At 45.5% G+C, this 13978-nt stretch overlaps 1 protein-coding gene across 4 annotated transcripts; it reads left to right on the forward strand.

Annotated features, from left to right (window-relative positions):
• On the forward strand, positions 469-11933 carry LOC8082228 (amino-acid permease BAT1 homolog). Of its 4 annotated transcripts, none has more exons than XM_021456961.1 (8): positions 469-836; positions 1565-1828; positions 8726-8986; positions 10039-10057; positions 10156-10375; positions 10545-10726; positions 10826-11245; positions 11353-11933. In XM_021456961.1, the coding sequence occupies exons 1-8, from the start codon at positions 559-561 to the stop codon at positions 11698-11700; spliced, it is 1992 nt and encodes a 663-aa protein (XP_021312636.1). In that variant the 5' UTR covers positions 469-558; the 3' UTR covers positions 11701-11933. The 4 variants fall into 4 exon arrangements, with proteins under 4 accessions (XP_021312636.1, XP_021312634.1, XP_021312635.1 ...); XM_021456960.1 differs by lacking the exon at positions 469-836 and adding an exon at positions 8354-8571 and having other exon boundaries at positions 1693-1828; XM_021456959.1 differs by lacking the exon at positions 8726-8986 and having other exon boundaries at positions 478-836.

A 13978-nucleotide genomic window follows, 5' to 3' on the forward strand; every position in this document is an offset into this window, starting at 1 on the left:
TCACGAATTTTTTTCATTTGACTACTGTAATATTCTCGTTTTATTTGATAATTAGTGGCTAATCATAGACTAATTATATTTAAAAGATTTATTTTATAAATCACATATAAACTATGTAATTAGTCTATACATGCGTAGATTCAATGTGATAAGAAGAAAAGAAAAAAATTTTAGAGCAAAACAGCGCGTTAGAACCAAATTCTTCGCTAGCATGGAGACATGGACCTTGTAGAACGTACTCGTATCGTATAGTATTGTCGACCAAATATCTGACGGAATCAGTAAAAGATTGCAGCATGCTTTGCTTTGCTTTGGTACCTTGAAAAAAATCACGCACTCACGTGGATCATGATCGGCAGCATAGCATCATTATTTCTTGGATCTTGGGGGAGAACAAGTAGGTGAAGAGTGAGTCGAGGCAAGATGACGAGATTCGTATCTGGGCCCACGTGCAGCCACAGAGACAGAGCCGGTGGAATCTGCGGTCGGAGAATTGCTGCGGCCCCAGCTGTCCCCGGACGTTGCTTCACACAACACATCATCGATCGACTCCACTCCATGCTACAAATAACGCACACACAGACAATTATCTCGCAGAGCAGAGCAGAGCAGAGAAGCCATCCGGATCAAGAAGCGCGAGGCAGAGCAGGAGAAGCCAGCGAGGAGAGATCGATGGAAGCCAAGAACGGCTACAGCTACAGCCCGCTCGCCGGGGACGACCACGAGGCGGCGGCGGCGGCGGCGGAGGTGATCAGCACCACCGGCGCCGGTTTTGGAGGCGACGACGTCAAGCTCAGGCTGCTCGGATACAAGCAGCAGCTCAAGCGAGACCTCTCGTAAGTTCATTTTCCACTACCTTCTCTGCTCTGCTCTGTTCGTCGGAACGATCCTAGCTGCCCTGTTCTAGTTTCCCCTTCAATTCCTTCTCTCTCATTTCGGTTCTCAATCTCACAAAATCACGTGAGTGGGCGCAGATCGATCTCAATCTCATGCGTTTTCTTGTGGCCGGTAAGCTAGTTACGTGCTTTCTAATATTTTCCTCCCGACGAATCGACGATGGATCATCTCATCTGTTGTCTGTTGCTTGCGGGTTACTCTGCTCATCACTTGATCGGGAGAAAAAAAAACTTGGGCAGTAGGGCTTGCGTGTTCGATCGATGTATGACGTGATCGTGAGATGGATCTACTGTCGGGTGAGGTCGCTCTCACGAAGTCACAATATATATAAATCCACACGTACCAGATTTCTTTACGGTAGACGTCGACTGGACGAGTGCAACCGGCCTCTCTGTTAAATAAATTTGATCAAAGGTATTAGCAATATATAAAGATGAATCCACAGCTTCTTTCTCCCACACCCCTTCTATTTTTTGAGATCTCGTCTTGTTCGTTTGAGCTTATTAGTCGAATCTGCTAGCTATTCAGTCAACAATATCTTCCGTCATAGTTTATCAGCGAACAAGGCGATCATGATGAGAAGCTACAAACTAGTCAGCCAGCCACATGTGGACTATTAGCAATATATAACCTGTTTAATCACTTTTGCGGTCGGTCACGCACGCAGGGTGGTGGCCAACTTCTCGGTGAGCTTCTCCATCATCTCGGTGATCACGGGCGTGACGACGCTGTACGGGACGGGCCTCCAGTTCGGCGGGCCGGTGACCATGGTGTACGGCTGGCCCATCGCCGGCGCCTTCACCGTCGCCGTGGGCCTCGCCATGGCCGAGATCTGCTCCGCCTACCCCACCTCCGGCGGCCTCTACTTCTGGAGCGCCAGGCTCTGCACCCACCGCCGATGGGGACCCTTCGCCGCCTGGCTCACCGGCTGGTAAGTGTTTTCTTCTGTCTACCACGGCATTGCGTATAGTACCAGTTTTTTTTGTTTTTTTTTTTTGGGTGAGGAACTACTACCAGCTGCTACATTTCTTCTAGTGCTAGTAGTATTTCGAAACAGAGTAAAGTGCAAATGCACAAAATGTGCACCAGTGGAACGAGGGGCCTGGCCCATGTCTTGTCAGGCCCAAAATAAACCAGCCTTTTCTTAATTTCCCAGCCTGCCAAACGCCGAGGTGCCTCCGTTGAGTTTTTGACGTCCAAAACTTAAAAGGAAAGCGACATATGCAGAGTACTAGTACAGGTACAAGATTCGAAGCATGCTATACTATCATTGCTTGGGCCTTCCGAAAAGTGAAAAGTTTTCGGCACTGCACTTTCGTTTGTTTGTGACAAATATTATCCAATCATAGACTAACTAGGATCAAGAGATTCGTCTCGTGATTTACAGCTAAACTGTGTAATTAGTTTTTGTTTTCGTCTATATTTAATGTTTTATGCATGTGCCACAAGATTCGATGTGACGAGAAATCCTAAAAACTTTTTGATTTTCAGGGTGAACTAAACAAGGCGTTTGGTTGTACTGCAGGTACAACCAAATCATAATTTGATTTGACAATTCGATACCGATACAAGTCTCAAGTCTCTCTGTCCAACTTATATTGTGTCACCAATTAGTAACGGGGAGACGGAAGTGGCGAGTGTCCGGCACGCAATTGCACTTTTGATACGCTTACTATTAGCCGTGACTTTTGACAAAAAAATGCTCCTCCGGCTCCAGGAGAAAAAGAGGTGACCATCTGTAGGAGTTTTATATAATATCTAGGCCTTGTTTAGTTCACCTCAAAGCCGAAAACTTTTTAAGATTTTCTGTCACATCGAGTCTTGCGGTATATGTATGGAGCATTAAATATATAAAAAAAATAAAAAATAATTATACAGTTTGTGTGAGACGAATCTTTTAAACCTAGTTACTCTATAATTGGACAATGTTTGTCAAATAAAAATGAAAATGGTATAGTATTAAAATCCAAAACTTTTTGAATATAAACAAGACCCTAGAGTATATTCGGCTGCAGAATGTGCTGTATTATCGTCCTAGCAAAGATAACGTCGCAAAGCCTCTTCATTTGAGTTTATTTGCCGAATCAGGTAGCCATTTAACAGTATTTTTTCTCTCATAATAAATCAGAAAATAATATTTTCAGCCATAATTTTCCAGACAAACGAACAAACGCTGGCCGCACCTCTGCCGCTTATATAGTCTAGACGACTTAAATATGGATGATCAGTTTTCAACATTAAAATTAAAAGGCTAACCTATAGTAAGCTCAGTCTGCCATTGCAACCCAAATTGACTTAGTCATCGTACAACGTGGCAAAATAATCACCATGTACTCTCGTTGAATGGTTCGTTGACCATACATCGCGTTCCGAAGCTGCTGCCTGCTGGCATGACATTATATATTGGGCACGTGCAAGACACACTGACACGCGCGCGCGCTTCCGGGCCTCGTGGCGTGGTAGGTCCATGCGACCATGCCTCGATGGTACTGTTGCAGTAGGAACGCCGTTCCTTGCCCATGACACGACCGTTGGAAACAAGGCTCGACCTCGACGCCATAGCTGTACGCCTTGGGGCCGGCCTGCCACTAATAAAAGTAACGATTGTATCATCAATCGAAAGATAGCTGTGTTGTCCGTACTACATAGGTGTAGGTTTATAGTACTTCGCTCTTCTCCAAATAAATTAATTTCGAGATAGTTGTCTTTAGTGAGACATTTTAAAAATTTTAAAATAAATTATAGAAAGTAACACTAACATATACGACACTATAGACATGATATATACCATATTTTACATAAATATTAATTTGATGTCAGAAATGTTGATGCCATTTTACATAAATTCGATCAAACTTAGAAAAATTTGGCTTAAGACAACTCTTAAAATTGATTTACCTAGAGGTGGATAGAGAAAATAAGCATTCAATGTGTCATGTGCGCACTAGCTAAACTACATCGTTCATATCTTTGAAACCATCTCGGTCTAAATATCACACTTAGCTAGGCGACTTAGGGATTGGTACGTGGGCTATAGTCATGTTGGAGTATCTGAAAACCAATACCACATCCATGGCAAGTTCCTACTATATTTTTTATTATGGTTGTCTCAACTTTTCCATCAAATGGCTAATGGTTTTTGCGGCTGATAACCCGACTGATGTTGTTTTGTTGTGAGAGAAAAACATTACACCATGGTTGATAAAATCAAGCGAACATGCAAACATGAACCGTGGTTTTGTGACATTGCCACAACATACAACAAATAACCTCATAGAAATAATGTGTTAGTGAGTCTTTCTCTTCTCAACAAGCTGAGGGCGTCCCTAACAAGATGATTTTTAGCCAGCGATTTGATGGTCTTAAACCAATATAGATATATCTGTTCAAAACTAGCGCGGAATGTGAGAAGGGGATAATATGGTGGACCTCCTCTACTTTTTTTTTATCTCACGACGTGATGAAAAAAGAGAGCATATCAAGAAGTTTCTGTTATTTACTCTGTTTTAAATTATAAGACGTTTTGATATTTCTAAATATGTAGTTTTTATTATGTATCTAAATATAATTTAGGTGCGTAGAAAAAAATAAAATCTTAAAAATGCAAATTTGTCTTATAGTTCAGAACAAATGGAGTACTAAATTGTTGGCTCTGCCTAGATGCTCGACATTTTCATAATCGAAATCGATAGCATTCACCGTAGTGGATGCCATAAGCTAGCGGTGCACCACAAGTCACTCGCGCATATATGCTTTCCGTACGTGACCCGAACGCGGCCGCGGCGCATCGGCGCCCGCGCACCCGCACGCACGTCGGCTTGTCATAGTGTCACGCCACACCACGCCGCGCCGCGGCTGGATGACACGGAAAGAGACCAGACGACGGGCCAATCGTATCTATTCTCTGCGCGTGCGCCGCTGGCGGACCGGCCGGCCGCGCGCGCCGACCACCCCATCTCCATCTAGGCATATCCCCGTTCGGCTGGTGCGTCGCCGTTGTCATCACCTGCTGATGCTGAGATATCTTCTCTAGAACATGTTCACTGGTCTAAAAAAATCATAACTAAAAATATTATTCGCTAATTTATTATGAGAGTAAAATACTGTTGATTAACAGAAAACGTACGGTCTACGGTCTACAAGACAAGCGGAGCCCCACCAATTTCTCCGTTCTAATGGTGGAGACGATCCTAGCTACTTGCCGGCCGCCCAGGTGTATCGATCTGTTTGCCGTTGCGGCGCGCCGATCCGGTTGCAAGATGGCCACACATGATCCACCCAGGGGCCATCCGCATCTGCATTTACAGATATTACAGCTTTTTTTTAGTACGGAGTAGTATATACTCGACCATGTGTCCATGCCTGCCTGCCAATGAGGATCGATGGTCCGATAGCATGTCTCTCAATCAAATAGGATCATAGGGATGCCATCTTCAACGGCAGAGGGAGACGGCAGGTTGCTAGGGGACCTTCTTTGAGCTTCTCCACCTAAAAAAGATGTAATCCCAAATCCTCTCTTCTTTATCAAACTATCTTAAATATGGTCAAACTTAAAGAAAATACTATTTAACAAAAAGGTCAACCACTCCGAGTGACACCCTCATGGCCTAAGTTTGATCCCCCACGGGGCTGAATTGCAGCGCCGGAGATAATTAAGAAAATACCCCCTCGTCTGCCTTGCATCACCCAAAGCACATGTTTGTAGCACCAGCCCACTCACAGGTTAAGAGCCCTCGATACGCGGGTGGGGTACGAGGTTCGGCAGGGGGATACGCGGGTGGGGTACGAGGTTCGGCAGGGGGAAGAGGGGGTTTGTCGGACTGGATGAGGAGTCCTCTACCTTAATGTGAAATGCTCAGAGAGTGCATGCTATCCTAGCAGTCCGAGATTTATTTTAACCATACTATTCGATATCATAAATATTAGTATTTTTCTATATAAACTTGATCAAACTAAAATTGCTTTCACTCGCTACCACTACTATACAAAAGATCATGGTCAAACGACCTTTAGAGATGATTTTTTTTTTTGCAACTACCTCTACTCAAGGCCCTCTAGAAATCAACAATTTTTAAGAGTGAATATGCAACCGCCTCTACAAATGGATTTAGGGGTAGTTGATATTGTGGCTTGTTTTTAAAATTTATTTTCTAGAAATTGCAAATTGGCCATAACAATAGGGAAACATTAAAAGACAAACCCAAAATGGATTTAGGGGTAGTTGATATTGTGGCCTGTCTTTAAAAGTTATTTTCTAGAAATTGTAAATTATCCATAAAATAGGGAAACATTAAGTTACAAACCCCAAATAGATTTAGTGGTACAAACGGATTTAGGAGTAGTTGATATTGTGGCTTGTTTTTAAAATTTATTTTCTAGAAATTGCAAATTGGCCATAACAATAGGGAAACATTAAAAGACAAACCCAAAATGGATTTAGGGGTAGTTGATATTGTCGTATGTCTTTAAAAGTTATTTTTTAGAAATTGTAAATTATCCATAAAATAGGGAAACATTAAATTACAAACCCCAAATAGATTTCGTGGTAGTTGATATTGTGGCTGTCTTTAAAATATATTTTCTAGAAATTGTAAATTGGCCATAAAAATCAAGAAACATTAAAAGGCAAACACTTGTGAAGTACTGCAATGCGGTCGCGAGCCATAATTAGCATTATTCTGTGTGTGTAATACATGTGCGTGCAATCGAACCCGTGACATATTGCCTCACACGAGCTCCTCCTACCCCATACTACACAATCACTTGTGACCAAATGAAGGGGCTATCATTTTGTAGGAACTTTTACAAATATTGTATTGAATATTTGAGCCTTTCAAACAAAAAAATGTTAACTATAAAATTTAATCTCGTCAAGCATTGCAAATTTAGTATATAGTGAGTCTATTAGAGACCGTTTGAACATTTGAATTTTAAACTTTTAAACTTAAAATGTAATTTTTATCCTTCAATGATTTAATATAAATAATCAACTATATATAGAGAGTTTAGATCTCATATCGAACTTTACAATGTTAGTAAAAAAACTTCGTCTAAAAGCATTATGACCAAGGGCTCCAAAAGAAAAAAAAAGAATGTTGATGTTATGGTTTGCCTCTAAACATAGAGGGTATTTATAGGTGTTCTCAGAAAAACACCAATTACTTCTATAAAATCAAATTCTAGAGGATGTTTGTTTCTATAACTATTTATAAAGGTGGTTCTTGATTCCACCGAGTAGGACGATATGCTAGAATTGCATTATTTGATATTTTTGGATGGAGAGAGAGTACCGTTATTAGGTATTCCTTCCATTTCAAATTATATTGTTTTGATTTTTTTGTAGTAGATTTTGCTACGTATCTAGATATATTTAGATACATACACAGCTAAATCTACGTAACAAAACTATAATTTAGAACGGAGGAAGTATTTAAATGAGAAATAGGGATGTGCATGTAAAGCGTGCGTGCTGAACCGCAAATACCGAATCATGTAAAATCAACTACAAAGAATCCTATCACCTTGTACGCACACCAATTGGCCACATGAGCATATGGAAAAGGAAGAACCAGTGCTCACGCTTTGGACTCTAGCTTGCACAGAAATTACTGCAATTATGGCAGTCAGCTTGATTCTTCATTTGTTTGCATAGATAACGGATTTCCGCCTGAAGATATGGAGTATCCAGTAATATTTTCTGAGAACAATCACATTATTATTATTACTACTACTAAGTAGCCAGAGCCACTGCCATAGCCGTCACATGACATCCTAGTGTGTGTAGGGTTTCTTAAGCATGGGGCATAACGTAGTCGTGCTGCAATAAAGTTGACAAAGCTTACAAATAAAATAAAACGCATCGTGAGACACACACCATGCCATGTGTGTTTTTGCATGCCATATGGCCGTGGCACGCCATATCTCTCTTGGACGTGTCCCTTGTGCGCCACCTGGTCCCGAATATTTCTCTCCCACGACATATATAATAACAATATTATTAGTTATCTCCAAATATTGTACAAATTGATTGATATCCACTGTGTCTGTGTGGATTTAGCCGTTAATAGATTTGATGGTGAGTTCGAAAAAAGGCTGCACCAGTTGAGAGTCATGTACAGATGTCCTCCTACACATGTGCCGTATGATGAGGTCATGCGCATCATCCTTACGGGCAGAGAATCTCGTTGCTGGTTGGACAGAATCTGCGTGTCCCGACCCCCCCACATCTGGTGCCGGGTAAAATAAAGAGTTTAACGAATCCATCGCAGCCACCACATCTGGTGCCCGTTTTCTCGGGGCCCCAGCGCACTTTCGAGTTGACTGCAGCTGCCGCGGCCGCGCCCAGACCCCCCAGAGCGGCCACACTTCTTCCTCCTCCCATTTCCTGATTCCTCCTCCGATATATCCTGCCGGCGTCCTCCCCTGCCTCAAGCTCACCGTCCGTCTCCTACTGCAGCCGATCGACCAAAAGTCCGCAGCACGCAGCCAAGTCCGTCACGGAGCTATCTAGACCGACGCCATGACGTGGAACAGGTCCCCGGCCGCCGTCAGCAGCGCCGGGACGACCCCCGCCGCCGTGGCCGTGGCCGTCGACCACGGCGGCGACGGCCACGACACCGGCCTGGCGCGCCTCCGGGAGCTCGGGTACAAGCAGGAGCTCAAGCGCGACCTCTCGTACGTCCCTCCCTCGTCACCTCCGTCATCGCCGATCGCCTTCTTTCTTTCTTTCTTCCATTTCTTTGCCCCGGCCGGCGGCGGCCACTCACACTCGTTCCGTATCGACGACGGCGACGGCGACGGCGCGCTCGTTTGTTCGTGTGTGCCACAGGGTGCTGTCCAACTTCGCCTTCTCCTTCTCCATCATCTCGGTGCTGACGGGGATCACGACGCTCTACAACACGGGGCTCAACTTCGGAGGCCCCACCACCATGACGTTCGGCTGGTTCGTGGCCGGCGCCTTCACCATGGCCGTCGGCACCTCCATGGCCGAGATCTGCTCCTCCTTCCCCACCTCCGGCGGGCTCTACTACTGGAGCGCGCGCCTCTCCGGCCACCGCTGGGCGCCCTTCGCCTCCTGGATCACCGGATGGTACGCCAACTAACTACCCGGACCCGGCCGTTCGCAGTCGTCGCGGCATGCATCTCGAATTCTCGATCGTTATTCGTTATCCGCCGCGTGCGTTGCGTTCTACTGTAGCTTTTTCAGAGAACTGCTCGATCGCCGGGTTTCTTGTCTCGTTTTATTAGGAATTGGGAATTTTTGGACGGTTGAACTTTGGAGAGGAGATGGGGAGGATCATGTGAACTGCGACTGCTTGGTTGTGTGTGTGTGTGACTACAATATTGTCGCTTTTCCTTGATTCCTTCTTGTGTGGCACCGCAACGGCGTGAGCGACATGCAACTTGGCATGTTTCTCTTTTTTTTATTTCTCTCTCTCTCTCTCTCCATTTTTTCCTCATGGATGGATGGAAATTGCTTTACTTGTTTGATTGAGTTCGCCAAATAGGGATGGAAGACTCGTTAGGATTGACAAAAATGGAGTCTTTGTTTTTATTTGGAGTTGGAACCATGTGGCATGTGTGCCCTGGCCATTGGTCAATATGCGCGCTTTCACCTAACTATGCACGAAGGACACTGCCCTGCCACTCCGGGGGACACTAAATTTGTCAGTTTAGGGACACCTATGTGGAGAAACTTTCTTCCTTTCGTCTGCCAAAATTTTTAAAAAAAATTAAAGCAGTAGTATTTCCGTATATGGTCGGGGATTAATTAGTGGACACCTATCTGACTGAGGCTTAAAACAACCATCAGCCTTTCAGTAAACGGTTGCTTCAGTTACATAGTACATTATTTGGGAGTTGACAAATGCGATCCCATCGCATTCGGCCCTGGTTGAGACAAGGACTTCTAGCGATGAACACAGCGACAACTTCCCTGCATTTAGATATGGGTTAGTTCAAGAACGGAGAAACCTTGTTGGTCATATTCATTCTCTATTTAAACCCGCGAAGCCAACCAAATTAAGTTTCCATCACGTTGCTGATGTACTATATATATTTAATTGTACATTTCTTTTCTTCTCAGCCTCTAATCTAACTTAAACATACGTGTCTTTTTTCTGTCCGTGTGACTGCTTTCAGGTTCAATGTTGTCGGACAGGTGAGCCATCATTTGCCTGAACCTGAACCTCGTTTTCCTTCCCAAGTGAGAGCGACTGACTGGTTGCTCACTGAGCCTTTGCTGGTGCTGTTGTGCAGTGGGCGGTGACCACGAGCGTGGACTACTCCCTGGCGCAGCTGATCCAGGTGATCATCCTGCTTGCCACCGGCGGCAAGAACGGCGGCGGCTACCTGGCGTCCAAGTACGTGGTGATCGCCTTCCACGCCGCCATCCTGCTCAGCCACGCCGTCATCAACAGCCTCCCCATCACCGTCCTCTCCTTCTTCGGCCAGTTCGCCGCCGCCTGGAACATGCTAGGTAAGGTAGTCACACACTCTCTGCACTTGGCATCATATTCATGGCAAGCACATGCATGGCAATGGCAACATTCATTGGCTTTTTGTTTACGGCTGCTAAGATGCATGTCAGTGAGATACTGGAGTACTAGTTCTGAATGAATGCATAAATATTCCTGCACGCTCTGCAGGTGTGTTTGTGCTGATGATTGCCGTGCCGACCGTTGCCACCGAGCGGGCGAGCGCCGAGTTCGTGTTCACCCACTTCAACACCGACAACGGCGCCGGGATTCGCAGCAACCTGTACATCTTTGTCCTGGGCCTGCTCATGAGCCAGTACACGCTCACAGGATACGACGCCTCTGCACATATGGTGAGCACTACATGAACGTCGTCGTGACACGCAAGAGAGAACCTTTCAGAGCTCCATCTGCAGATAGCTAACAATCCTGACGATGATGATGCGATGCAGACTGAAGAGACGAAGAACGCGGACAAGAACGGGCCGATCGGCATCATCAGCGCGATCGGCATCTCCATCCTGGTGGGCTGGGGTTACATCCTGGGCATCACGTTCGCGGTGAAGGACATCCCGTACCTGCTGAGCCCCGACAACGACGCCGGCGGCTACGCCATCGCCGAGGTGTTCTACCTGGCCTTCAAGAGCCGGTACGGCAGCGGCGTGGGCGGGATCGCCTGCCTCGGGGTCGTCGCCGTCGCCATCTACTTCTGCGGCATGAGCTCCGTCACCAGCAACTCCAGGATGGCCTACGCCTTCTCCAGGGACGGCGCCATGCCTTTCTCCTCCGTCTGGCACAAGGTCAACGGCCAGGAAGTGCCCATCAACGCCGTCTGGCTCTCGGCTTTCATCGCGCTCTGCATGGCGCTCCCGGTATGTTCCTTTCACATGCATGTCATGTCAGTACGTACTTGCCATTGCCATGATCGACGATGCTGTCAACGACGTGTTGCTGACTGCTCGATCTCTCATCTATGCAGTCCCTGGGCAGCCTGGTGGCGTTCCAGGCGATGGTGTCGATCGCGACGATCGGGCTGTATATCTCGTACGCGCTGCCGATCCTGTTCCGGGTGACGCTGGCGCGCAAGTACTTCGTGCCGGGCCCGTTCAACCTGGGACGCTACGGGGTGCTCGTCGGCTGGGTGGCCGTGCTCTGGGTGGCCACCATCACCGTGCTCTTCTCGCTGCCGGTCACGTACCCGGTCACCAAGGACACGCTCAACTACACACCCGTCGCCGTCGGGGGCCTCTTCGTCCTCGTCCTCGGGTCCTGGGTGCTCAGCGCCAGGCACTGGTTCAAGGGCCCCGTCACCAATCTCGACGGATGAATTGAATCGCGCGGTGGAGGACTAGTGGGCGGCTGCTGCTGCTCTAGGCCTGTAGCTAGGCTGCCTGCTGCTTTGTTCAACATGTAAAGTGTGCGTGAGTAGAGGCAGGGAAGAGTTGGAGGCAACGACATGTTGTAACTAGTACTTTGTTCCAAAAAGGACTAGCAAGGAAACCGATATGGAATGAATTTTCTCGTCGATTGATAAATGCATCTAAGAAGTAGGATTGAGCATATCATGGCATGTTTTTTTAAAAAAAAAAATATATAGAGGCACACATATATCATACACATGATATGTAGCCGTATATATACGATCTCATTGTTAGGGATTGTCCAGAGTGGTAGGTCGACATATACAGCGCATGCAGATCGACCCAAGACGACAGCAGACGAGCAGTTACAGAGGAAGGAAGGCAGAAGCAGTTCAAGGCATCGATGAACAGAATAGCCAAGAGGCTTCTCCTACCTCCATGGCATTGCCCCTGTTCTTTCTCCTCATCTAGTCTCTAGGTCTAGAGTTCTCTGTCTTACCCATTTCTAATCCTCCACACCTCCGTCTAGATGGCCAATTTCATCTCTCTATCCCTAAGATCGTGTACTCCAATTTCATCTCTGTATCCCTGAGATTGTGTACTCCAATTTCATCTCTCTATCCCTAAGATCGTGTACTCCAATTTCATCTCCCTATCCTTGAGATTGTGTACTCCAATTTGTATTTGAATCAAGATTATCAGCCTTTTCGCTTGGCCGATAAGCTATGACTGAAACTACTGTTCGCTGATTTGTTGTGAGAGAAAAATGGTGCTGAATGGTTGGCATTTCGGCAGACAATCTCAAGCAAACAAGTTGTATGTGAACCAATCAAGGTTATGTCACTACGTGCCAGCGATTGGTACCATAAACTTTGATCCTCGGCTTCCACATCACCACCTAGACAGATTGGAGCAGTGAGGATTGTGGCACCATGTTGGTGATTGTTCTGTGGCTCGAATCAAGTTGATTGTAAGGGGGTATTGTGTTCACCCCGCGGGAGAATCACGAAGAACAACTCTAGTGGAATGGTCTAGGCTAGTTGGAGTGCTTTTTGTTGATTGGATTCTTGTGACACCCAAGTTGAGGGTTAACCATGACAGTCTTGTTAGCACGCGAATCAATCACCTAGAAACTCACCTCAACGAGGACGTAGGTTGCCAATAAACAAACAAACCTCGAGGATAAATCTTGTGTCATCTCTCACCCCGGTAGTTTGCTACTCACACTTGCGCCGTACTTTTGTATACCATGTTTGTGTGGTAGTTTTGTTAGTGTAGCTTTCTAGTTTTAGTTGGTAGAAGTACCTAGTTTAGTTGATTCACTAGTTTAACTCGACTAGAGTAGTGCTAGCTTATTCGTTTGTTTGAGTGAACTAATAATAGTGGTAGCTTGGTACTATAATTGTTTAGAAGGCCTGGCACTAGGTGAATTAGGTTGTGAAAAGTAGTGGCTATTAGGATTGTATTTTAATCTAACTGTCACTGTGCTCTATATGCTATTCACCCTCTCTAATTATCTAGATCCTTTTAGTACCGGACATCTTCGGTGAATGTTAGTGCCTAGACTCTAATCTCCAGCTGAAAAATGCCTTTAGTAAAATATTGTGATGTCACTCCGGTGAGGTTCAGAGCTTGAACTTTCCCATGCCTCTCTGGTGGCCGCCAGGATTGGGGCTATGCTGTCAGTCCATGAGCTCTCGAAGCTTCAATATGACTAGTATGGTGCACGCCGGACGTCAGTGTGTTGTGCCCTCACTGGAGAGCTTCAGTGAGCGAAAAATCACTACACGAACAACACTTCTCTCAGTCTTTGCAAGCATGGTAAAATAGTTTGGTTTCTAGTTTCCACATATGCTAAATTAAGTTGTGCGTGAATTAGCACTACTAAGTAATGCCAAGGTATTTGAGAAAGAAATATAACACTATAGCATGAATCCCTTGAAAGCACCATCCTTAGTACCATGGTTAGCTAGACATACAAAGACACTAGATACCAATTGAGATCATTATTATAAGGATGGTTCTAATTTCCACTTGGAACAACAACTAAAAGCTCTGGACACCATTTAAAAGCTACTAGTCAAGTCATCAAGCAAGCTTATGTTGAGCAAACACCACATACAAAGCAATATACTACTTGAAAGACAACAATGGAAATGCAAGCACTCATATGTGTTGCACATCACAAATGCACTCATATGAGTCTGCTTTCCCTACTTGTGTGCTTCTCAAAAATTTGATCCA

This window comes from Sorghum bicolor, chromosome 3 (genome assembly GCF_000003195.3).
Source record: "Sorghum bicolor cultivar BTx623 chromosome 3, Sorghum_bicolor_NCBIv3, whole genome shotgun sequence".
Taxonomy (NCBI): domain Eukaryota; kingdom Viridiplantae; phylum Streptophyta; class Magnoliopsida; order Poales; family Poaceae; genus Sorghum; species Sorghum bicolor.